Below are 27152 nucleotides of genomic sequence, written 5' to 3' on the forward strand. Positions count from 1 at the left end.
TCTCCCGTTTGGATTTCCATGTAAAAATCTCATGTATTGTGTATGATGTTATGCATTGTTGAATGGTGTTGTTAATCTTTAATGTTTAATTGATATGATTAAAATGTTAAAAGGTGCCCAATATTGATTCACCCCCTCTCAATATTGGTGATTATTCCAACAGTGAAAATAATAGTCTAAATACAAGTGAAAATAATAGTATGTAAGAAGGGTAAACCCTAGAAAAGAGTGAAGCATTACCCAACACAAGAAGTAAAGGCAGATATAGACAAGGAAGTGGATCTATCCCTGTCACCCCCCTCTCAATATTGGTGATTATTCCAACAGTGAAAATAATAGTATGTAAGAAGGGTACACCCTAGAAAAGAGTGAAGCACTACTCAACACAAGAATAAAGGTAGATATAGACAAGGGAGTGGATCTATCCCTGTCAGGATCAATAGCTTTGAAGGTACCAATGAAAAGCCTAATAATGTCTTTTGGGAGTGCCTAGGGCTGAGTGGGCCTGCTTGGATGATCCTAGAGGAGCACAGGAGCAGTCAGCAGGTGGTCTCCCAATAGTAGAAGAACTTGTGCAGTTAGAACTTAGTATGCAATAAAATTACCACTAGCTTTGAGCATTAAGAAACGGAATTTTAGTGCATGAATCCCTGTATGCAAGCTGCATTCTAAGTTCTAACTTCCAGTGTTTTCCAGCCTGGGAACCAGTATGTTCTAAACAGGGAAAAAACTTGAAAATTGTTAAGTTGCCTGCCTTATCCATTTGACATTGGAGATAAAGGCACGAAATGAAAAATTGAACATCTCAACCATTAGCATATCTCCCAAACCGGTACTCCATGTGCTTTATTGAGACTAATGTCTTTAAAATTTCTAAACATTCATGATGTCCAGTGGAGATTAAAGGATAAAAAGTAACTACAAGCACATACAATCAGCCTATTCAAGTTAAAGTGAACTTCACAATATACGGTGCATAACATTCCCTATATATTTTAAAGATATTCACCTGCACAAATTGTTTTGCGTCTAGAAAATATTGTCATATGTTTCTGAGAGTTACACAATACATTTCCATTTAACCATGCTCAAATATATCACCAAGAAGTACGGTGCTCATTGGAAGAAAACAAAATTTCAAATCTACCTACAAATATATGAAATCTAATGAACCAGTCTCAATCTTTTCTGTTAGTCATCCTGGTTGGCTCAGAATTGTTTAGAGGAAAACTCAGGTATTGTTGTCAGCATTGTAGTAGCTCCACTAGTGACTAAAGCAATTCAAAATAGATCTTTCTCAGCTGGAAAATACATTTTGGTCACCAAATGTTTCATCTCTTGTACATAAGACACTCCATATCATTCACTATAATCAAGGTATATCTCATATTCCAGGCTAGGCTTTCTATCAGAATTTCTTCTCCCTGATCTTCTTTTTAACACAATCCTCTTTGACTTTCCTTCCTCTTTAATTTGCCTCTCAATATGGACTTTGAATATATGATTGACTGCATCTTCCAACTCAAAGATGCAAGCATCTCCTATATTAAGCTCATTATCTTTCGCAAAATATTTCCACCCTGGTCCCAGACCACATGATCTACGATCTCCTACAAATGTCACCGGCCACTTGCCACTCTGGCACGATAGCAGCACTCCTACTCTTCCCTGGGGAAACCAACATCTGCCAAAACTTTTTGGCCAGCCCTGGAACAAATCCAAGTTAATGAGGACTATGCTAATGTGTCTGCTAATCATAAATTATTGAAAAGAATAAACAGAAAACTAGAGTTATGCACAACATTTTTACAGTCTTGTTTTAACCTTAGTGTTAGATGTAGAAAATTTCTCCGTGCATTTCTGTGCCAATGTTTTGGGCTTGTCAGAACACCTAAAACAAGAGTGATAACAATCTCACCTGGAAGAGATTTAGTCCGCACTACGAAATTTTAAGCAAATTTGAGAGACTTGCTGGCTGTCTAACATATTAATCTGAAAATCACAAAAAGATATGGAGCTTTGTCTTCAAACTTAATATATGGCAATGATTTGTCAAAACAAATTGTTTATGACTGATAAAAACCTAGTTCTCATTTAAAGAGTGGACAAACTTCCGATTTATCGGGGATATAATATATCTAGTTCTCATCTTAAGTTTGGGCAAAGTTCTGATTTATCAGGGATGTAGCATATCTATAGGCCCAATAACATAATATGGAGGCCAGAAATCTAACATAAAAGACAATCATGGATGGCAGCTAAAGGATTTACCTCGACTCATTGTCACCAATCGTTGAGCTTTTGGCTAGTTCCATGCTAGCAGGTGCAGGCTTTGAATCCCTATGATTGAAACTCACTAGTCTACACCAATGGATTTACTAGGGATGCCATCCATAAATGTGGAGAAGTATCAATTGAGTTTCCCCATGAGGTTTTCCTTGAAATATAAAAAATAAAAAACACTCATGATCTTCAATAAGGACAACGAAAAGTATTAAATGAAAGAGTTCCTTCTATAAAAATCAGACTAGCAAACAAAGCCAAGATGAACTGTTCGAGGATCTCAAGTGAATGCATTCAAAACAATTCAAATGCAATCAAAAGATGGAAATCCTAGACAATATGATAAACCATAGAGGTGATAAAGAGTCAAGACCATAAAAATTGAAGTGGTTAACCCTTTTACCGCTCAAACTAGCAGGGGTCCTAGGAGGGGTTCCTATAGAGCAACTACTAGGTCAAGTGGCAACAATGGAGCAATAGCCCACTATCACTTCAGCTAAGGCCCCCTACTCTTTACAGACTTTCATCGATGGGAGGAGTCCCGATATAGAGGAAATCACTAAGAATGGTATTCAATGAAAAGGATGTAGTGATTTCAATAGCCTATTCAAGGAGATACTCTAGTGAAAGGGCTTACTTGCTCAAGAAGCAAAAAGATGAATGGTTCTCCAAGAAGGGCTAAAGGGAAACTAGACATAGGGATGAGGAGTATTTCTTGACGTAACGCACCCTAGACCTAAGAATCCTAAGAGAATAGGGTTCTCTAAGCAATCCTTGTGAAATTGGAGTGACAAGGTTGCGGGACCACAAAGAAACCCTAGCGGGCCCAAACAAGGTCAAGGGCTTACAGTGAAACTTCAAACAAAAGGTCTTGACCAAGTGAGGGAGAAGAAAGGATCAAAGAGATTAGATTTGACTTGATATTTTAATGCAATGATCCTTAATGGAGCCGCAAACCAAAGGAAAACTAGGTAGAATGGTTCTTGAGCAAGGGCTTGGCGAAACTTGAGATTCAACTGTTGGAATGGCTTCAAATTTGGAGGACCTATCAAGGACCCACCAACGTAGCGCTAGACCATATTTCATCAAGTTTGGATGGCTACAGTTGATTTTGTATGATGCCCTAGGAGACACCAGGGTTAGGGCTTAGAAAGAGAAAGAGAAAAGATGAAAAGATTTTTCATTTAGGTGATCACCAAGCATTAGACCAGTGCTTAGTCTATTGGGAGAATGGAGTCAATGAGATTTTAATGATTAGAGTTTCTTTTACCCAATCAAGGAGTTCCCCAGTAACTTCGCTTAGCCCTAAAGGCAACAATTAGGTTACTAGGAAAATTTATACTTCTTGATGCTGCAATTGATGACTTATCAAGGTAATTATGAAGATCATATACCCCTAGGAACATTCATTCACTATACCAAGCACGAAACATATGAAAAACCCTCACAAAACCTAGATTCAACAAATTCACATTTCGATTGGGCCAGCAACTCCAGCTTAAAGAGAGAAAATTTCATACATTTTTCATATGACATGAAATAGAAAATAGATCATGAAAATGACACTTACAAGTATAGCGAATATATCCAATCATCATTAGAGACAAAAAAATCGAATCTCTATGACCAAGAAAAGGTTCCCAAACATCAAAATGCATCATAGATATCCAATTCGTTCTCCAATAGCTATAGCGAAATTCTCAAGAAGAGATAAAGATCCAAATCCAAGTGATGATAAGAATCAAATGACCTCCCATCAATTTATATCATCCTCTAAGGTTTTGATTTTCCTAGTTAGGCCTAATGATGCCCCAACTAATAAAATAATGTGCAAAAATAACATTGCTTGGAGACAAGCCCACAAAGATAGCTCCATAATATAAAAATAAGCCTCTTAAGAGGTCAAAATGATAGATACAATAGGTCGAAGGGCCATTGAAGAGGAATGGTGGAGTCCAATATGTGCCACAATGATGGATGGGCTCCAAACATAGTGATAAAGGGAGTGGCCCCTTGATATCCAAGCAATTGACCAGTGGTGCCTCCAAGTGGCTGTGGGGGCACAAAACATCCTCATGGGTCTCCAAATCGATCGAAAAAGCATGTATCCCATATGTAAGGGCTGGAAGAATGATGCAAGCCCTCCCTTTGTCTCTCGTGGTGAGACACATCCTCATCTGGGCCCTGGATCAGTTGTCAAGTGTGTGGTGCAAGAGTGTAGCCAATTGGGCAAGGTGGTCTAGGTGCATCATCATTACCAAATAAATGGAACACGAGCAAGCATTTGAAGGATCCCATGATGTGGCAATCTACCCTTTGCTATGATGGAGGCCCATGGCTCTCAACGCTCACCCTGCAAATGCCAATCGGACCCTCTGCAGGACTTGGACCTCGTATAGAGAGACCAAACCCACGATGAAGACCCACATGCAATCCTATATAAGATCCAATGCATCCCATCACCTTCAAGTACAACAAATCATTAGTGCAATTGAGTAAATAAGCTTACAAATCATGGAATCAAGTGGACACTTCATAGTGGCATGCCCTTCCATAATGGTCCTTAGAATGTAAAAGTGTCTCCAAGTTCAAGAAGAAGGTTAACCAAGGACCCTATTAGGTGGTTTCAACCTCCAAGGGGAGTGACATGTCCATGATACATCAATCAAATGGTAGGTGGTATGTGATATATAAATGGAACGGAGTGGGGCATCAAGGGAAGGCTCCAAACCACATGCCACAGTACAAGGGCAGCTATAATGAAGGAAACCCACACTTGGGTGTATGAATGTATGAGGGAGCAATTGTGGTACATGAGTTACCAAAGGCCTTTTTTTTTCAACCCTTCTTCATATGCCCTTTCCCTTTTATTGATTTTTCTTTTTGTAATTGCTCGGGGCTCTAGGGGATGATAGCATGAAGTGCATGATGTAGCAGTGAATAGCCTCCTTAAGGTTGGGCAGTTCATCGCCCACCAGGGGTTGGGACAACCATGGGTTGCTTAGTGATGTAGGGAGCTCATATAGGGTCCCTAGGAACCAGGGTGATGGCCATAATGATAGGGGGTAGAGCTCATGTTGCCTTTTGCCCACATGTTAAATTTGTATGTCCAGGCCATCTTTTGCATTTTGTGGTACATTTCCTGTTCATAGTGGCCAAATTATATTTTTTAATTTCTTTTTAGCTGCATCAACCTCCAGGGCATCATTCCAGTCTTGACCCAGAGTGTGGGAAAAGGGAGGGGGAGTCTAACTCCTTATGGACCCAATGGACAAATGTGTTGATTTTTGGGTAGCATCGGATGTGCTCTAGCTTCAAAATTTTGTGGAGGGGCTAAAACACATGAGATCTCCAAGACCCATAAATCGCTTGGTGAAATTCCACCTGGATTGTATTTTATTAAAATAATTAATATTTTTAATGGGGTTCCTAAGACTAAACTTAGGAAAATTAAAATATTAATGGGTATTAATGAAAATATGGGTGAGAAACTTCTAAGAGACGAGGATCAAATCTAAATTAATCTTAGCCGTTGATTAGAGATTAGATCACGATCGTTGATATCTCAACAAGAAAAGTATAAATGAAGACTTGAGAGTCATTTGGAGACACATCGGGCAAATACTCAGTAACCCGAGGGAAATCGATTCTCAAGAAGTAAGAGTTCGTTTTCAAAGGGAAAGTTGCAGGGTGAAGGAAGAGGAGGGTATCAGCATCGGTCGAAGACTGAGGAGGAAGCGACGCAGTGCATCAGAGGGACAGTGTAGAGGGATAGCTCAGAGAGGCAAACCAGCAAGATACGCAGTCCTCACGCAAAGATGATGCAGAGGTGACGTAGTGAAGGCTGGAGGGTCTCTTGGGTGTCAGAATTTCTCCAAAGGGTGGAGGAAAATTATCTCAAGTGTTTTCAGAAAGGTGTCTCTATGTTCTGCAAATCATTCCTTGTAAAGAGATTGTCGCTGAAGAATAATAAATAAACCCTCATCTGCTGCACCTGTTTTCCCACATTGGGTTTTTCTAGGGACTATTGTCCAAAAACAACTGCGTTGATGTGATTAATTCTTGTGATTGTATTTCACTGTTCTTTTCTCTATGCTATTATGTGACAACTGTTGTTAGGATATTCCGACACATAGGAAATAGTTAAGTATAACTTGGTCTAGTGTAGAGTTAGGTAAAGTGTGTTTCTTTACTATGTACATTTGTAACTTACAGTCCGACGGTCACGATATGTTCTAGACATGAAGTGATCCGATGGTTCATTCTCTCCTCGATATTACCGACACTTGATCCGTGGCTTAACACCCAATTGGTCCATGATCTCTATTTAAAGAGCATGGAGAGTCATTTGTAGGGTGACCGTTCATGAGAGAAGCTTATGTAAATTTTCTTTCTTTTATTAATAAACTGCCTGAAGTGGCCGCGTTGGCTCAAGCCGTGGACTGTTTCACTCTCTGAGTGTTTTAACCATGTCAAGAATATTGGTGTATTGATCTGTGATCTGTTTGTGAGCAGTGTCCTTTGGTGTTCTATCTGAGGAACTTACCCTGTAAATTCCTACATGCCTTTTATGTCAGCTTAAGAAATCCCTTTATGGTCTCAAGCAAGCCCCTCGAGCTTGGTATGCCAAAATGGATAGCTTTCTTTTAGATACTGGCTTTTCTAGGTGTCATTCTGACAATATTGTCTACACCAAGAAAGTAGGTAAGTCTCTTATCATTCTTGTTCTTATGTTGATGATCTTATCCTTACTGGTAGTGATCCCAACCTTATAAACCATGTGAAGTCCAGGCTTAAAAAGAAGTTTGAAATGACAGACTTAGGACACTTGCATTATTTTCTTGGTCTTCAAGTCTTGCAATCCAAGGAAGGTATTTCCCTTTCCCAGTCCAGGTATGCCTGTGATCTTTTATGCCACTTTCACATGGAAGAATGTAAGCTAGCCCCTTCTCCCTTTCAGTCTGGAGCCAAACTTTCAGTCACTTGTACTTCCTCTGAAGTTGATGCTACCTTATACTGTCAGCTTGTAGGAAAACTTTTGTATCTGACCCATCCCTGTCCTGACCTTTCCTTTGTTGTTGGCCTTATTGCTCGGTTTATGCAAAACCCACATGAAAGTCATTGGAAAGCAGCTAAAAGAATACTTCGTTAAGTTCGAGGTATAGTTCAGTTTAGGATTCATTACAGTGCAGAAGAATCTCCTCTATTGGTTGGTTTCACTGATTCCGATTGGGCTGGTGACCCTGATGATCGGAAGCCTACTGCAGGTTACGTCTTCACTCTTGGTTTTGGACCTATTACATGGGCTTGCAAGAAACAAAGTGCCATTTCTCTTTCTTCAGCAGAAGCAAAGTATCGTGGCGTCATAGAAGCTAGTAAGGAAGCCTTTCGCTTCGTCAGATCCTTTCAGAGTTTGGCTTTCAGTAGCAACATCCGACTACACTTTGGTGTGATAATCAAAGTGCCATTCAACTATGCAAAGATCCAGTCCAACATCAGTGCAGCAAACACATTGAACTACACATGCACTTCATCAGAAAGCTCATTCATGACCATGTTCTTGAAGTGCAATATTGTTCAACTAATGATCAAGTTGTAGACATCTTTACAAAGGGTCTCACAGAGGTGAAGTTTACTACACTTTGATTTATTGTTGGAGTTCAGGAAGTTGTCACTAAGGGGGGATAGACTCTAATGCCTCCTTCCTTCTCCTATTGTGTCATATTTGTACATCCTTCAATCCTATCCCAAGTTGTTTTTAAGGGGGGATGTTAGGATATTCCGACACATAGGAAATAGTTAAGTATAACTGGGTCTAGTGTAGAGTTAGGTAAAGTGTGTTTCTTTACTATGTACATTTGCAACTTACAATCCGACGGTCACGATATGTTCTAGACATGAAGTGATCCGACGGTTCATTCTCTCCTCAGTATTACTGACATTTGATCCGTGGCTTAACACCCGATTGGTCCATGATTTCTATTTAAAGAGCATGGAGGGTCATTTGTAGGGTGACCGTTCATGAGAGAAGCTTCTGTAAATTTTCTTTCTTTTATTAATAAATTGCTTGAAGTGGTCGCATTGGCTCAGGCCGTGGACTATTTCCCTCTTTGAGGGTTTTAACCACGTTAAGAATACAAGTGTATTGATCTGTGATCTGTTTGTGAGCAGTGTCCTTTGGTGTTCTATCTGAGGAACTTACCCTGTAAATTCCTACAATGTAGTAGAATTTACTTTGATGTTTACTAAAGGGTTTTGTAAATAACTTATTGTGGAAAATAAGTAGGAAAAATAAATCAGTTACTATAGTAGAATTTCATGTTAGAGATTTTCACATGGTATCAGAGTTGAGATCGGACAACAGGATTAGAGAATCTGCAATGGGTCGTGAACATGATGCTAGAGCAACAACTCAAAAGGACTCACGCAGTTCTCCCGAAAGAGAGGAAAGAATGAAGAATATAATGGATCACAAAAATTCTGTGTTGGCTTCCACACTGGAAGAAGAAGTCACTTGCTTGTCAAGTTTTGTTTCCTCTAAGGTTTGGTATATTGATAGCGGGGCTTCTGCGCACATGATAGGAATATGAGAATGTTTCTCGAGCTATCAAGAAGAACAGATGAACTTCCAAATCACCATGGGAAATAAGTCAAAATGTACCCCCGTAGGAAGAGGTGCTATAGTTTTTCAAATAGAAGCAGGGGATCGGCTTCGAGCTACAAATGTGTTGCATGTACCTGGATTGGGGATGAACTTACTCTTTGTATCTCAGTTACAAAACAAGGGCTATGATGTTTACTTCATTGGGAAGAAAGTATATGTCAAACATCCAAGTTGGAAGAAGAAGGCCCAAATTGGAGTCAGAAGTAACAGACTGTATAAGTTACAGCTAGAATCTCCAATGGCACTGATAAGCAGCAGTGGTGAAACAGATTTAAATGAACTATGGCACAGAAGGATGGGGCACTTACACCATGGGGCTCTAAGAATTCTCAGAAGAACCGCCACAGGAGTTCCAGAATTCTGTATGCAGAGGTTGTGTATTGGGCAAGTACGCCAAAGCAACTTATTCTTGAAGTAACAATAGGGAAAAGAGTGTTCTGGGATTGATACACTCAGATATCTGTGGACCCATGTCCTCAAAAGCTCTTAGTGGTGTCGAATACTTCGTCATCTTCATTGATGACCATTCCAGGAAGACTTGGATCTACTTTCTAAAAAACAAGGATGAGGTTTTTGATCGATTCAAAGAGTTTAAAGCTCTGGTTTGAGAATCTGATAGGGAAAAGGATAAAATTGTTGCACTAAGACAATAGTGGAGAATATATTGATAAAGACTTCACTGAGTTCTGTGCAAGGGAAGGCATCAAGAGAGAATGGACAACATATAATCCGAAGCAAAATGGAGTAGCAGAGAGGAAGAACAAAACTATTGTTGAAGCAGTGAGGGCAATGTTGTATGATCAGGATATGCCCAAATTTTTATAGGCAAAAGCATGCAGCACAGCAGTATATGTTCAAAACAGGCCTTTTCACAGGGCATTAGGTAAGATTACTCTGGAGAGTGTCTTCACCGGTAAGAAGCCTGAAGTGAGTCATTTCAGAATATTTGGGAGCTTGGCATACTGCCATATACCTGAAGAAAAAGGATATCTTGTGGGATATAGCGAGAATGCTAAGGCGTATAGAATCTACCTTCCAGGCAATAGAAAGATCGTAGTACGACATGATGTAAAGTTCATGGAGGACAAAGCTTTTAGGAAATCCCGAGAAATGCCTTCTGAAGAGCAGTGAAAGGATGATCCATTGGTCCATCCACTTCGACCAGCAAAAACTAGCCCAATATTTCTCCAAAGGACAAAAATCCAAATGTATCACAGTGGGTGGAATCTCAGGAGGAGGAGCAAATAGATCCATCCACTACCAATGGAAGAACGAGCCAGGGACTTCGACAGATACTACGGGATGCAGAGGATTTCATTGGAGCTCCTAGGAACGAGAAAAGGGAGTGTAGACAACCAAATAGATACCAAGCTTTGGCGGCACAGGTTGGAGAATCCTCTAGTTTTGAGGAGGTTGTTCAGCATCAAATATGGGTAGATGCTATGGTGGAGGAATACAGTTCCATAACGATCAATGATGTCTGGGAAGTGGTACCTAGGCCTCAGTACAGATCAGTTGTAGGTTCGGGATGGATCTACAAGGTCAAATATGTTGCAGATGGTAGCGTGGAAAAATACAAAGCCAGGTTCATGGCTAAACGGTATGCTTGGAAGGAAGGGATAGACTACGAAGAAACCTTCGCCCCAGTAGCAAGGTATACTTCTATTAGATCTGTGATATCCCTTGCAGCACATCTGAGGTGGGAGATTCACCAAATGGACATCAAGACTACGTTCTTGAACGGGGTGATAGAAGAAGAAGTATAAATTGAACAACCAGAGGGTTTTGAGACACATGAGAAGAAAAATCAAGTATGTAGGCTGAAGAAAGCCTTGTATGGGCTTAAACAAGCACCTAGAGCATGGTACTCTCGAATTGATGGTTACTTGCAGAAGATGGGATTCGTCAAGAGTGACACAGATCCCAACCTCTACTATCTGATTGTAGAGAATGAGCCTCTAATTCTGGCGTTATATGTGGATGACCTTTTCCTGACGGGTACATCTAGGCTCATCAACGATTGCAACGAAAACCTAGCTACAGAATTTGACATGAAGGATTTGGGACGGATGCATTATTTTCTGGGGTTGGAAGTTTGGTCGCAGAAGGGTGGAATTTTCCTTGGACAAGGGAGATATGCTACAGAAATTTTAAAAGGGCTCAAAATGCAGGAATGTAAACCCATGGCTACTCCAATGATTACCAACTGGAAGAAGATTAATGCGACTGAAGATAAAGAAGTAGATCCCACCTTGTATAGGCAGCTCATAGGGTCCCTGATCTATCTATTCAATACCAGGTCAGACATTTGTTACGCTGTCAACGCCCTCAATCAATTCATGGTGGAACTGAAAAGGGCACACTGGGCAGCAACCAAGCATGTTCTCAGATATATACGAGGAATAGTCGAGCATGGATTAATGTACACCTGAGGCAATGATATCAGGCTGAGTGGGTTCACTGACGCAGATTGGGCTAGAAGTTCAGTAGATCGGAAAGTACCACTGGGTACTGTTTCAACATTGGATGAGGAATGACCTCCTGGTGTAGTAGGAAACAAAAGACTGTAGCTCTGAGCTCAGCTGAAGCTGAATATATGCCAGCTAGCACAGCATCGTGTGAATCCATATGGATTAGAAAGTTACATGTAAATCTATTCAGGAGAAGGATGGAAGCGACCAACATCTTGTGTGATAATCAAGGTTGCACAAGCTCTATGAGAATCCAGTTTTTCACGATCGGTTGAAGCACATTGACATCAGGTGTCACTTTATTAGAGACTGTGTCCAGCGAGGTGCAATATAGTTACAGTACACTCCGATAGGAGAAGAGGTGTTAGACATTCTCACCAAGGCTCTAGGAAGAACAAAGTTTGTTTATTTCAGGGAGAAGATGGGGATGATTGAGAATCTGTTTCAGTAGCAGAAATAAATAGTGCAGTTCTTAAGAGGGAGCTGCAGTACATATTCAACAGTGACAGTGGTAGTGTCATGGGCACCAGGACAGGTTGCAGCAGCGCAGTGGATGAAGGGCAGTAGGCCGAGCATCAGCAGCGCAGTGGATGAAGGGCAGTAGGCCGAGCATCAGCAGCACAGAGTACCGATATCGTAGATCAGTGTGATACTTTTGTTGGGAAGTATTGCTAGAGTACATTCCTCGCTAAGAGGGAGTGTTGATTTTTGGGTAGCATCGGATGTGTTCTAGCTCCGAAATTTTGTGGAGGGGCTAGAACACATGAGATCTCCAAGACCCAGAAATTGTTTGGTGAAATTCCACCTGGATTGTACTTTATTAAAATAATTAATATTTTTAATGGGGTTCCTAAGTCTAAACTTAGGAAAATTAAAATATTAATGGTATTAATGAAAATATGGGTGAGCAGCTTCTAAGAGACGACGATCAAGTCTAAATTAATCTTAGCCATTGATTAGAGATTAGATCACGGTTGTTGATATCTCAACAGGAAAAGTATAAATGAAGACTTGAGAGTCATTTGGAGACACACCGGGCAAATACTCAGTAACCCAAGGCAAATCAATTCTCAAGAAGTAAGAGTTCGCTTTCAGAGGGAGAGTTGCAGGGTGAAGGAAGAGGAGGGTATTAGCATCAATCAGATACTGAGGAGGAGGGGGCGCAGTGCACTAGAGGGACAGTGCAGAGGGATAGCTTAGAGAGGCAACGCAATGCACTAGAGGGACAATGCAGAGGGATAGCTTAGAGAGGCAACGCAACAAGGGACACAGTCCTCACGCAAAGATGACGCAGAGGTGACGCAACGAAGGCTGGAGGGTCCCTTGGGTGTCAGAATTTCTCCAAATGGTGGAGGAAAATTATCTCAAGGGTTTTCAGAAAGGTTTCTCTTTGTTCTGCAAATCATTCCTTGTAAAGAGATTGTTGCTAAAGAATAACAAATAAACCCTCATCTGCTGCACTAGTTTTCCCTCATTGGGTTTTTCCGAGGACTATTGTCCAAAAACAACCGCGTTGATGTGATTGATTCTTGTGCTTGTATTTCATTGTTCTTTTCTCTATGCTATTATGTGACCACTGTAGTAGACTTTACTTTGATGTTTACTGAAGACTTTTGTAAATAACTTATTGTGGAAAATAAGTAGGAGAAATAAATCAGTTACTGTAGTGGAATTTCATGTTAGAAATTTTCACAAAATGTGGACCCGGATGGGAAATATGTGAAAAGGGGTTATAATGAGCGGAGGGGAGTGATGTATGTGGTGTCGGGAAACATGACCACGCAACCAAAATCGGGATTTCCCATGTAGTGGCACTCCTAAAGCTAGTAACCAGTAAAGGAGATCCCACAGGACTAGGATACAAGGTTAACCACCAAATCGGACAAAGAGACAAGAGTGCAAACCAAGCCCATTCTTTCCACCAACTCCCCCCACTAACCCATGTTCAAAAGTGTCCATGACAAGTAAGCAAAAATACGCAACTACATAATGAAAGCCATACATTTGGGGTTGGAAGGCAGACCATCAAACATACGACAATAACAGATGGGCAACAAATCATAATAGTTGCTCAAGTGGCAGAGATGGTGGCACATCGAGCAATCTGGTGGCTGTGAGAGGGTGTTGGATGTCGACTGAGGACCATCTGGAGAAACATTTCTCCTATTGATGTCACCCATAGGTGGTGGGTAACATCTGGCTCCAACTGGGACATGATCTCTTAGAAGAGTGCATGAACGTACTCGAACGGGGACGTCATGAGAACACAAACAATCTCTTAGGAACGCAAACTTGTTACCTTTTATTTTTTGTAGCATTGGATGGTGTTCTAGTCTCAAAATTTTGTGGAGAGGCTAAAACACATGAGTTATCCAAAACCCAGAAATTGTTTCTAGAAATTCCACCTAGAGATGGCTCAATTAAATTAATTGACCATAATTAAAAATTTCATAAGTCTAACTTAGGAAAAATGGTTAATTAATAGTAATTAAATGAGAAAGTTGAGAATTCTCTAGAAACTCACACGGATCGACTTGGAAATGATCTCAATGATCGATTAAGTTTTAAACATGGCCTTTGGAGTCCCAACTAAAGATTATAAGAAGAGGTCGATGGGTAGATGCAGGATACACAAGTGCAGATACTCAGTTGCCCAAGCAGGTCAAATTCCCAGTATCGGGAGTGATTTAGTAGTGGAAGTCGAGCCAATGGGTGAGTAGTAGGTGGCAAGAGAGGTTGAGCGTATCCGGAGGAAGATTTTCCTGTTCCAAAGAGTAAGATTGAGGGAGTGCAAGTTTGCCCAGAAGCAACAGAAGCAATGCAGTTCAATCTAGCTAGAGGAGCAGTCGATTCAATAGTTAGTGGCCAAGATTTTGATCAAAGGGTCTAGTGAATAAGTTCCAAAGTTAAAGAGAAGCAGAGCTGCAGATTTCAAGAGTTTCCACGAGCAGCAGCAGGAAGGCCTGCGCAAGAACTACGCAGAGCCTAACGCAAAAGGAAGTGAAAATTATTGTGGGGCCATTTCTGGGAGCTGAAATCAGTTGTGGGGTGAGGAAAAATCCTCACAATAATTTTGCCATTGATTCTCTCATATTGGATTTCTAGGATTGGCATCCAAATTATTGTACTCAAATTTTCTGCTGCAAATAATAATATAAACCCTCAGTTGTTGCAACTAGTTTTCCCGCATTGGGTTTTTCCAGGGACTTTTGTCCAAAAGTAACGGTGTCATTTTTATGTGTGTGAAACCATTTCTTAGTTTCCATTTTCCACATAATTTTATTTGTGAAGATTGCAGTGTGATTAATTCGTTGTCGTCATACCAATAAACTGCATAATTAATTTACAGTTAGAAGAATTAATTCCAGTTGCTGTAATAGAATTTTCCTAGAAATTTTCACATTACCTACACATCACAAAGACCAAGCACATGGGGTAGCATGTTTTCGTGGTGTTTTATGATCACCCATGCTTAACATTAGGCCATAAAATCAACAAGAAATAAAATTTACTCTAGATGTAATTTTAATCTGAATGTAATTAATCTAGCATGATAATATCATGACATTAGTTCTAATGCGAAAATCAGCATGCAATGCAACCTATCCTAACATGCATGTTACATTATGCAAATTCTAAGTGTAATCATATAGCCAATGCAACTAGCATATTATTAAATCAATATAAAAGCATTTTCCCTTCTGAACCATCATGAGGCAAGGGACCCAAATCTCACTTCTTCCATTGCAAGATTTGCTCGATGAATGGTAAGGGTTGGGGACAGGAACATTTGAAGACCATGCATAAAGGGTCATGGATGAGGAGGGGAAAAGAAGAATCCACTCGTGTAACATTTCTTGTAACGAGAATATGGAGAACTCAACGACCAAGCTCATAAATTTTCAATGAATAGCATGCTCGGTTATATCCTCCTCATGGCACGAAGATATAGATGACTCACACAAGTCCACAATCACATCATCTTGATTATCGAGGAAGGAGCAAAGTGGACTAAAATCATTGTATCTTGCGAAGAACCACAACCCCATTTCAAGGCATTGGGAAAACTCCTCAATGTCGTGGCTCCCAAGAGATTCATTCAGAGGGGTGTCAAACTCCTCTTGGCTACTAATGACATCATGATCATTGGATCGAGGATCATTGTCTTGAAACATATAAAATAGGCCTCTCCAATGATCCATTTATTTCCATGCAAATTTTCATAAGATTTTAGATATGGAGTTGCCAGGGTGAACTGGAAATGCCTAGAGAGATGCTTGCTTCACCCTACAAGCATTGACCTTAAAGTTCAATGAAGAACTAGGGCTCCATTCTTCCAATGGAGTCACCAAAAGGATATGTCAATAATGTCATAAGGGAAAAAGACACACATCTCATGTCCCTGACAACGGCAACAAAAAAGTTACTGCTCAATCTAGCAGGGGTTCGAGGAGGGATTCCTATAGAGAAACTACTAGGTCAAGTGGAAACAATGGAGCAATAGCCCATAGTCACCTCAGCTAAACCTCCCTTCTCTTTACGGTCTTTCATCGATGGGAGGAGACGCGGTATAGGGGAAATGACTAAAAATGGTATTCAATGAATAGGACGTAGTGATTTCAATAGCCTATTCAAAGGAGAGACTCTAGTGAAAGGGCTTACTGTCTCAAGAAGTAAGATGAATGGCTCTCCAAGAAGGGCTAAAGGGAAACTAGACCTAGGGATGAGGAGTATTTCTTGATGTAAAGTTCCCTAGACCTAACAATCCTAAGAGAATAGGGTTCTCTAAGCAATCCTTGTGAAATTGAAGTGACAAGGTTGCAGGACCACAAAGAGACCCTATCGAGCCCAAACAAGGTCAAGGGCTTAGAGTGAAACTTCAAACAAAATCTCTTGACCGAGTGAGGGAGAAGAAAGGATCAAAGAGATTAGATTTGACTTGGGATTTTAATGCAATGATAATTAATGGAGCTGCTAACCAAAGGAAAACTAGGGAGAATGGTTCTTGAGCTAGGGCTTGACGAAACTTGAGATTCATACATTGGAATGGATTAAAAATTGGAAGACCTCTCAAGGACCCACCAGCGCAGCTATAGACCAGATTTCATCAAGTTTGGATGGCTACAATTGATTTCGTATGATGCCCTAGGAGACACTAGGGTTAGGGCTTAGAAAGAGAAAGAGAAAAGATGAAAAGATTTTTCGCTTAGGTGATCACCAAGGATTAAACCAATGCCTAGTCTATTGGGAGAATGGAGTCAATGAGATTTTAATGTTTGGAGCAGTGTTGCGGGGGAGCGCCCCCCCCCCCTTCGAACCCGCTCCCGAAGCGTGCTCCGGGCGGGAGCGGGTCGGGAGCGCGCTCCCAAAATCGCTCCCGGACGGGAGCGATTTTCGGGAGCGCGCTCCAGTAAAAAAATTTGCGCTCCCTGGTCTGTGAGGGAGCGATCGCTCCCGCGCTCCCGGAGCGTTTTTTAATGCCCGGGAGCGATTAAAAAACGCTCCGGGAGCGATTTTAGACGGGCCGGGAGCGGTTCGGCGGAAAAAAAAATCCGCCGGACCCGAAATTTCTAAAAATTTTAGAAATTTTTTTTTATTTTATAAGCCCAATGGGCCAAAAAAAATTCATTTCAACTTCATTGAGCAAGAGATTGAGAGCTGGAGCAAGAGCAAAGGAGCAAGGAGCAAGAGCTGAGGAGCAAGGAGCCAGAGCTGAGGAGCAAGGAGCCAGAGCTGAGGAGCGAGGAGCAAGCCTGCAGAGGTAAGTAACTTAATCATTTAGTTAGTTTAGCTGGTTAGGTAGTTAATTTGGTTAGTTTAATTTACCTGTTTGAGTTTAAAGATCATGTATTTAAATTAAATTAATAAATTAAATGAATTAATCCCAATAAACTAAATTAATTTGCAGATTCAAGACTCAAACCCTACAAACATCAAACACCATGGACCTGGGGATATTTATTGGCATTTTCCTCTTCCTGGTCCCTTTTATGGTTATTATGGTGGTGGAGAGTAGGAAACGGAGGGGGCCTGAAACTGAAGAGGTGGATGAAGAAGCCGGAGGAAGTAAAATGGGTGAAAACCCCAGTGAGGAGGAGGTGGAGGAGGGTGAACATGACCCTCAAAAAACTAAACAAGACCAAACTCCATTGTGGAAATATGTTCACAGGGCTGAAACAGGGAGAGGGGGTGGAACCACTAAATTTCATTTCCCCCATTGCAACACTGATTACACAGGCTCATACACCCGTGCTAGAAGACACCTCTACGGGAAAAGGCCATGGGATGGAGAGAAACAAATAGGAATCAAAACTTGTGCAGCGGTGTCAACAGCAGATAGAGCCAAATACATAAAGGAAGAGGAGGACGCCCAATACAGAACAAAAAGATCAAGGGGTTTCTTTGAACCAATCTCACCATCACAAAGAACTCCTTCAGCATCCTCCCAAGGCAGTGGATATGGACATGGAGGCACAGGGTCATCATCTTTAAGGCGTAGAACCATATCAGATTTCCTTGATGAGGGGTGTAGGAATGATGTGGATTCAAAAGTTTACAGGTTCCTCTATGCATGTGGGATACCATTCAATGTTCTACGCTCACCTTATTGGCACGAAATGGTTTCTGCCATAAATGATGCCCCTAAAGGATACAAGAGCCCTGGGTATGACAAGGCAAGAACTGTTGGCCTTGATCATGAAAAAGCAAAAATATCACATTCTTTGAATAAAATGACAAGTTCTTGGACTGACAATGGGGTGTCCATTGTATCTGATGGATGGACAAATGTAAAAGGCAAGCCATTGATAAGTGTTCTTGCTGTGTCCCGAAGTGGTCCCATCTTTCTAGCTGCACATGATTACTCAGACAAGTTCAAGACCGCTATCAACATTGCAGAAGCATTGCTTGAAACAATTGAGCGTATTGGCCCATACAATGTCATCCAAGTCATCACTGATAATGCTCCTAATTGTAAGGCAGCGGGAGCAATTACTGAGGATAAATACCCGAACATATTTTGGTCTGGATGTTTGGTTCACACATTGAACCTTCTGTTGCATGATATTGTCAAAAACAAAAATGAACAATACCAATGGATTGGTGATTTGTACAAGAAAGGAAAAAAAATGATAAAATTTATTACAAATCATAGCAATACCCATGGCCTTTTCCGCAGTCACTCGAGATTGGAGTTGCTGAAGATTGCGAGGACTAGATTTGGTAGCTATTACCTCACCTTCAGGCGCCTTTTGAAGGTAAGAGAGGCATTAGCTAGCATGGTATCAAGTCCACATTGGCAGGTGTTAAAGGAAAGGGCTACAAATGTAGCTGACATGGCAGGTTTTGAAACGGTGGAGGAGGCCGCTCTTGATGGGCAGTTTTGGACAACTGTGAGACAGGTATTGGATTTCACCAAGCCAATTTATAACATGATTCGGTTTGCAGATACAGACAAACCAGTGATTGGCGAGGTGTATGAGCAAATGGATACCATGTTGGAGGAAATAAAAGACATTGTTCATAATAAAGATCCCAACTTGTACAAACTGATTCATGATTGTGTGTGTGAACGGTGGAATAGGCTTAACCTTCCACTACATTGCTTGGCGTATATCCTTACGCCAAAATACTACTCAGAATCTTGGTTGGGCAAACCTGCAGCAGGGGGTGGTGTTAGGACCAAACCCCATTTAGATCAAGAGGTAACTAGAGGATATCTGGAAGCATTAGAAAAGTTGGTGCCTGACAGGGAGGAATGTGCAGCTGTGCGCCTTGAAATAGGCAGATACTTCAGTGGCAGTGGTTTGTATGGTAACTTCCATGCAATGGACGACAAAGATAAATTTGATTATCTCACATGGTGGGAAACATATGGCGGCCACGGAATTTTGCCAAAATTGGCAAAAAAAGTTCTTTCACAGGTTGTAAATTCTTCTTCTGCAGAGAGGTGTTGGAGCACCTACAGTTATATACATAATGTGAAAAGAAACAGGCTCAACGAAAACCGAGCAGAAAGCTTGGTTTATGTGCACTACAACTTGAGGTTGTTGAGCCATTACTGTGATCGGGCTAATGAAGATCCCACATATAAAATTTGGGACAATCACCCTGAGGACGACAATTTGGAGGATGGCATTGTACATATGGAAGAACTAGAAGAGGAGCTTGTACGGGATGAAAATGAAGCAGCTGCAGCAGCCATGCCACCTCCACCTCCACCATCCAGTAGCAGTTCTCGGGGCCCGAGTCTTGTTCCATTGCTGTCGCCACCTCCATCGACACCCTCGCGTGGAGGCTCTAGTTCTGGTCGTCGGTCTGTGCGGGAGACTCCTAGAAGACCACCACGACCTACTTATACTCCTGGAGACTCTCGTGGCAAGGGCCACTTGTAGATTTACAGTTTACTTGTCTTTTTTAGTTTCTATTAGACTTTAGTTTTCATAATTGTTGAGTTTTGAGTCCTTGACTCTTGACTCTTGACTCTTTCATATCATTATGACATTATGATATTTTTTGTAAACATTATATCACTGTGACAATGAAAATTTGAAGTTTGAAGTTGGGCCTTGGCAATTATAACTCATTGGTAATGATTGTGAATTATGAATATGATGCTTTGTGAAAGACTAAAGTTGTTTCATTTCATCTCATTATTCATGTTTCATTTTATAAATTTTTAACATTTTATATCATGTTAACAGTTAGAAGTTAGGACTTAGAAATATCTTCGATATTACTTCTTGTAATGGTTAAACTTGGCTTACAAGTACAACTTTGGTGATCAATGATGATAAATGTTATTGAATTTTCAATTCTGAAAGCTTGAAGTTGAAACTTTAATATTGAATTTGATGAATCATGATTTATAAGACTCAATATGTTGTAGTTGTAATATGTATTTTACTAACTTGTGGACATGGTTGATGACGATTATAATTTCTAGATGATTGATGTGATATGGTTCAATGATCAATTTATGTTTTTTTATGTTTTTTATGTCTATTTCATCATTCTACATGTTTTTGTTGACATATATGTATCAAAAATTAAAAATATAAAAATATATATATATTTTTAAAAAATCGCTCCCCGATTCGCTCCCAAACCGGGAGCTTCTGAAAATGGTCGCTCCCGCTCCCGCTTCCGCTCCCGCTCCCAAGTAACATTGGTTTGGAGTTTCATTTACCCAATCAAGGAGTTCCCCAGCAACGTCGCATAGCTCTAAAGGCAACAATTAGGTTAACAGGAAAATTTATACCTCTTGATGTTGCAATTGATGACTTATAAAGGTAATTATGAAGATCATATACCCCTAGGAACATTCATTCACTATACCAAGCATTAAACATATGAAAAACCCTCACAAAATCAGATTCAACAAATTTGAATTTCCATTGAGGCAGCAACTCCAGCTTCAAGAGTGGAAATTTCTGTAATGATCCTTAATAGGAATACAAGTGACAACAAGCAAATAATACATGCAGCAAATTACAAAAATGAAATATTCAGCAAACACCCATATAAAAGCTGCAAATGGAGAACTTCTGAGCCATTTTATTATATTTCTGCATGTCAAATACAATAGATGATGGAATAATGCACCTGGGCTTGTCTTAAAGGACAAGCAAGACCAAACCTAGGTAGGAAAATGGCTGAGCTGAAGCCTGCCCAGCTACTACACCAATCTGCAGTGCGTTGCCCAGACACTGCTGCTTTACTGAAGTTCGAACAGCTGGAAGGTGCACTGAAACTGCCTAGAAATTTATATGCTTTTAACCCCGGACTCCTTGGCCAAAACCCACAAAAACCAAGAAATGGTTTGGCCCGATTTGGACTTCCCAAAATAGACCCCCAAAGGCACTATTCAATTCCCAATAATTCTACATGTCTGTTACAGCTTAAAACCCCACCTCCGGTGCTCAGAAAATTATGAAACTTTATATTTGGGATCCTTATCAAAAACCCGGAAAGGATTTTGGCTGGTTTAGACTTATGATTTTCGACCCCCTTGTAGCCTTACCTCAGCTCTAGCTGCCAATTTCGACTCGTTGGAAACTGCTTGTAAATCCACTTGAAAACTTCTCCAAAATGTTGAGTTCACCCGTGTTATCCAATCCCTGACTCCCCGGATGATCTCTTGGCCAACTTAGTTGCTCCCAAGTAGCATGAAATCCTGTTGTGTGGACTACCCCAACCCAATAGTTCGAATTCCTGGAATGTTGGCTCAGCTGGCTGTAAAACGTAGCAAGAATGTTGGTCCAATGCTGCTACCTCAGCTCCACAACTCCTGGACAAGCGATCAGATATCTGCTTGCCTCAATTTCCCTCTACGTGTTTCCTGGCTGCCCAGAAATATGCACTCCTTGTTTTGCACTGGTTGGTGGTGCTATGTCACTGCCCCGGAACTCATGAAATCCTTGTAGAACTGCCTCCGAGGGTGGGCATGGATAGTGCCCCGAAGTAGAGGTTGAATCTCCCGCTTGAGAGATTCGTGGCTAAACAGTCGGTTGACTCAGCTAAACAGCAGAGTGAACAATCAAGTGATTTTGTTTGCAAGATGTATGAATCCCAAAATGAGAGTTGCTCCCTCCTTATAACTCCTTGGGCCTCACTTGCCTCATGTGGGCCCCTCCATCCACCTATTCGACTTTCCCTCCAAGCTATTCGAATGGGCCACTTCGAATTCCCATGTGGGTGGCCCCCACATTCCACTAGCAACCAAATTCAGTCGAATTGCCTCCTAAGTCCCTAAATCGAAAATGATGGGTTCTCTTCCTTAGCCAAAATTGTGCAAAATTGTGTAGCAGCACCCTGTTACGAATGTGTTTGAGAATGGACATCACAGTCCTACCCTCCCAAATGTTGCTTTCCCTCAAGCAACCTCAAAGATGGGTGCTCCAATATGTGCTCACCCTCCCAGGTGGCATCCTCATCTGGCAAGTTCTTCCAACGCTCCAAAAATCGCTTGTCCTCAAGCAATGCCTGAACGAGCATCCTCTCTAACTGTTGCTCCCCACTGTCACTACAACATGTGTCAGGGTCCCAGATGTGCCACTGAATCGTCCCTGACCTCAGCACTGTCTTGATATGAAAGAATCCTTCAATACCAGGATCCCAGGCCATCCTGTCCAACATGAAGCTCCCCTCGCTCCACTCACTATCCTGCTCGGTGCAAGTACCAGAAGTCCCTTGCTCCATCAGTGACTCGCTAAAGCCCAATGGAAGATATGTATGATCTCCCACTGCAGTAGCCGGCACATCCCTAAAGGTTATTGAGTTGTGAAGAGTTGTGACACCCCAGTTCCCTGCTAGTCCCAGAGTGGCGCTAGCATGCTGAAGCTGCGCTACTCTGATTATGTCATACTCCCCATCGTGCGCAGACAATATCTTCCTCTCCTGGAACTCGATGGTGGAATACTGAAAGAGGCGAGACACATCCTACTTGGGCATCTCCATGGCACTAAGGCCTACCCATCCAAATCTAACTTCGAACCTGTGCAGCAATAGAGAATGTATGCCTCCCCATATGATGAAACCCTCTGTGAACCCCCATGTGTCGTCCCAAGAGCGAACTATATCACTCTCTACCACGACTCCGCTCATCACGAGTGATCTATTGTTCAACTGAATCCCTGCATCCCATAGGCAGACCTGCTACGGCATAGCCCTGACAACCGATGGAATCCCTTTGGCCCTCATCTCTTGTCCCTGCATGCCACCCATATATAGGTTCCATACATCATGAACTAATCTAAGGCATGCTAAACTCTCTAGTGCCTGCCACTGTGTAGCACTGATGACCACTGGAAACCACGTGTGCCAAATAGCTACCCCTTGAATGCAACCAATAGATGGGTATCTAATACGTGTAATTGAATCAATGTATCAATGTTGCACGAAGCGGGGGCGAAGCGGAAGCGTTTTTTGGAAGCGGGGACGCGAAAGCGTCATTTTCCAAAAATCAAGGAAGCGAAGCGTTTGCTATATATATATATATGTTTGCATTTATACTCAAAACAAACATCCCAAATAGCAAATTAATTGTAGAAGACATGAAAACATGCATATTTTTGCATAAATCAAGATAGATATGGCATCCATGATTCCATTGTAGTTACTAGTATGTACAACAATCATCTATATTCTAGCTATTACAAACATACATCAAATTTTTAAGCATATTATAAAACATAAAACATAGAGCATATTATGATTTATCTAGCAAGTGAGCAATTGTCAACATTTGTCATGTCCAAAATTCAAATAATAATGTTTACAAAATATGTCACTTGGTCACTGCCAAGACAAAAAAGGTTCAAAATTCAAATTCACAAGCCTACAAGTCTAATGAGTAATCTATGACAAAAAGTAGTAGATTGTGAATATATCTACTAATCTCTCCTTCCACCACTATGAGAACATGTCGGCGGGCCTCCACGTGGTGGCAATAAAGAAGATGGTGCATGTGGAAGTTGTGGCACTGAAACTGATGAAGAAGAACCCCCTGTTGTTGGTGTTGAACCATGGAACCTAGGAACCAAGGGACCAGATGGGGGTGGGGGTGCCATATCAACACGATCATCATCATCCTGGAATCGCTCAAAAAATTCATGCAAAAAAAAAAACACTAGTTAACAAAAAAATTAAAAACATGAATTAGATAAATGCTTTATAAGAAAAAATTGGAAAATTCATACCACAATGGACATACCTGGATAAGTGCATCCTCTAATTGCTCTAATCGCAACACTCCATCCTCCAAATTGGGCTCCTCTAGATTCTTGTCCCAAATCAACAGGTCTTTATTAGACTTTGCATCTTCACAGTAATGGGACAACAATCGCAAGTTGTAATGAACATAAACCAAGCTCTCTGCCCGATCTAAACTCAACCTATTCTTTTTAACACTATGGATGAAAGAATAAGAGCTCCAACACCTCTCTGCAGAAGAAGTGTTTACCACCTGTGATAGCACCCGCAATGCCAAAGCCTGTAGAAGTTGAGTACCCCCTCCATGCATGTTCCACCACTCAAGAGAAGAAAAAGTCTCTCGATCTTTAATTGCATGCATGCTCCCAAATGGACCAGTGTTAAGCGTATAGTTGCTCACCTGTCTCCGTACCAATGCAACCTCCTCCTCATCAGGGATTAATTTACTCAATGCAGCCATATATTTTCTGTGAACCTCTTGATCTTGGTGTGGTTTTCTCCTGCTCCCCCCCCCCCAGGTGCTGGTGTTGAAAGCCATGATGGATGATAGTATTTAGGTGTCAAAACATATGCTAATGCATGCAATGGAACATTTAGCATTTCCCATCGGTTTTGCACCTCTACACGAATATAATTGTACAAGGTGGTATCTCTAGGCTCAACAATGTCTTTAATTTGCCCCAACATGCTATCCATTTGCTCATACACCTCCCCAATTACTGGTCGATCTGAATCTGCAAACTTGATCATGTAATAAATTGGTTTGGTGAATTGCAAAACATATTTAACTTGTGCCCAAAAGTAACTGTCAAGAATAGTGTCCTTGACTGCATTAGCACCATCTATGTCAGTGTTAATTTCATCCCATGTTTCAGCACACACCAGATTAGTTAAAGCTTGTCTCACCTTCACTAGCCGCCTAAAGGTGAGGTAATAACTAGCAAATCTTGTCTTTGCAATTTTAAGCAACTGCAACTTGGAGTAAGTGCCATAGAAGTAGTTTACCCTTGTATGCCCTGTGATGAATTTAATGAGTTGCTTCCCTCTCCTGTAAAGCTCAGTAATCCACCCACATTCTTTGTGCTTCACAATATCATGCATCAAAAGGTTCAATGTGTGAACCAGGCACCCAGACCAAAAGATGTGTGGATGAGTACGCTCAATAATTTTTCCTGCTGCCTTACAATTTGCTGCATTATCTGTGATCACTTGAACCACATTATTTGGACCAACATCTTTGATTGATTTCAATAGGAGATCTGCAATGTTTTGTGCAGATGCAGTGATGGAGGAGGAATCATGACATTTAATAAATACTGCACTACTAGAAGAAACACCAAGAACATTTATCAAATGTTGGTTTCTAATATTTGTCCACCCATCTGATACAATGGATACCCCAGAATCTACCCACTCATTTGTAAAACGTGTCAAAGCTCCTTGAAGTTTGAACCTTAGCTTTTTCGCTTTCTAATAACACTGTTCTAGCTTTCTCATAGTTGGGGGCCTTGTATCCTTTTGGGGCTTCATTGATGGCCTTTACCATTTCATGCCAATAGGAGAGCGAAGCACATTGAATGGTACACCGCAAGCACAAAGAAAACGGACTATCTTTCCATCCACATCATCCCTCCCAGCAACATTAAGGAAATCCCCTATTGTTCTTCTACCTCCAGAGCTTGCAGAAGTACCATGAGGAGATGAGCAGCTACCAAATTTAGAGGTTGCACTTGATTCAGAATGAGTTCTTTGTTTCTTGTTTTTTTGTTGTGCAGCCATCTCCATTTGGATGTCTTTTCTTCTTTCTTCAGTTGAAATGTTTGGGCAAATTTGTACCCCCACAGGACCCTTTTTTTCATCACTGTCCAGCACCCCACAAAGATGCCTCCTCAGACGGGTATATGAACCACAATATGGTTTTCCTTCATGACAACCACGAGGGCACACAAATTTGTAAGATCCACCACCCTTTCCCCCATCAAGTTTGGTCACATAGTTCCACAAGGGTGTTGATGTAGCTTTCCCATCTTGTGTTTCAGTGTCCCCTTCAGGTTCATCCCCTTCCTCTTCAAACCCTTCCTCCTCATCATACATTGGGTCACTCATATTGGGACCACTGTCCTCTTGTGTTTCTTCCCTTCTATTCCTATTCCCCTTTTCCATCATTAAAACCAAGAGTGGAATGATACATAGAAGCCAAAAGAACACCATCTTGGAATATGGATATAGGTGGTGGACAACCTGTAAGTAAAGGAGCAAGTAGAAACAATGGGAAAGAGTAGGAGAGGGAGGAGAAAAATAAATAAAAAATTGTCAAAAAAATAAGGGAGTTTGGGGTTTGAACTTACCTCTTTAGCTCTTGTAGATGAAGTCCTCCAAGCTCCTCCTCCTTCTCCTAGCTCCTCCTCCTTCACTCCTCCAAGCTCTCCTCTCTTCTCCTCTCCTTTCCTCTCTTCTCTTCTCCAACTCTCATAAACTCAAAGTGAGAAAATGAGGAATGAATGGGGGCTTTATTCTTTTCATTCCTAACCTTAACCTCACTCTAACCTCACCCCAACCCACCCCCTTTATGCTAAGTTAACATAAATTAAAAAAAAAAAAATGTTTTTTTGCCTTGCGCGCAGCCTCTTTCCCGAAGCGTATGAAAGCGTACGCTTCCTCCTCCAAAGCGTCGTACGAAGCGCGCTTCGGAGGCCTGGAAGCGGCGCTTCCGTACTGCACTTCCAAATTTCCAGGAAGCAGCAAAAAATGTCGAAGCAGCGCTTCCGAATTCGGAAGCGCCGCTTCGGGCCAAGCTTCCTAGGCGCTTCCGTACGGGACGCGCTTCGAGGCTTGGAACCAGCCGGGGGGGCGCTTCATGCAACATTGCAATGTATGCAAATCCATCATGCATCTGCCAACCATCGCCACTGGTTCGGCTACCCACCCCCTGGAGAATGTGTCGATACAATGTCGAGAACCTGGATACATACTGGACAACGATCTCAGCCGTACACGATATCCTCTACTCATGCATGGTCCGG

The 27152-nt window shown here is 41.4% G+C and overlaps 1 protein-coding gene across 2 annotated transcripts in view; it reads right to left on the bottom strand.

The window, feature by feature from the left end:
• Nucleotides 1-1093: 1093 nt before the first annotated feature.
• LOC149151680 (B3 domain-containing protein Os01g0723500-like) overlaps nucleotides 1094-27152 on the bottom strand; it is a 111906-nt gene continuing 85847 nt past the window's right edge. For both annotated transcript variants that reach the window (XM_089441620.1, XM_089441621.1), the window contains one exon: nucleotides 1094-1707. In XM_089441620.1, coding sequence (XP_089297746.1) covers nucleotides 1360-1707 — 348 coding nt within the window. In that variant the 3' untranslated portion in view covers nucleotides 1094-1359. The remainder of the gene's footprint in view (nucleotides 1708-27152) is intronic.

The sequence above is a fragment of the Pinus tabuliformis genome, chromosome 9, assembly GCF_031772625.1.
Source record: "Pinus tabuliformis cultivar Carrire ecotype Pingquan chromosome 9, CPIR1, whole genome shotgun sequence".
Classification (NCBI taxonomy): domain Eukaryota; kingdom Viridiplantae; phylum Streptophyta; class Pinopsida; order Pinales; family Pinaceae; genus Pinus; species Pinus tabuliformis.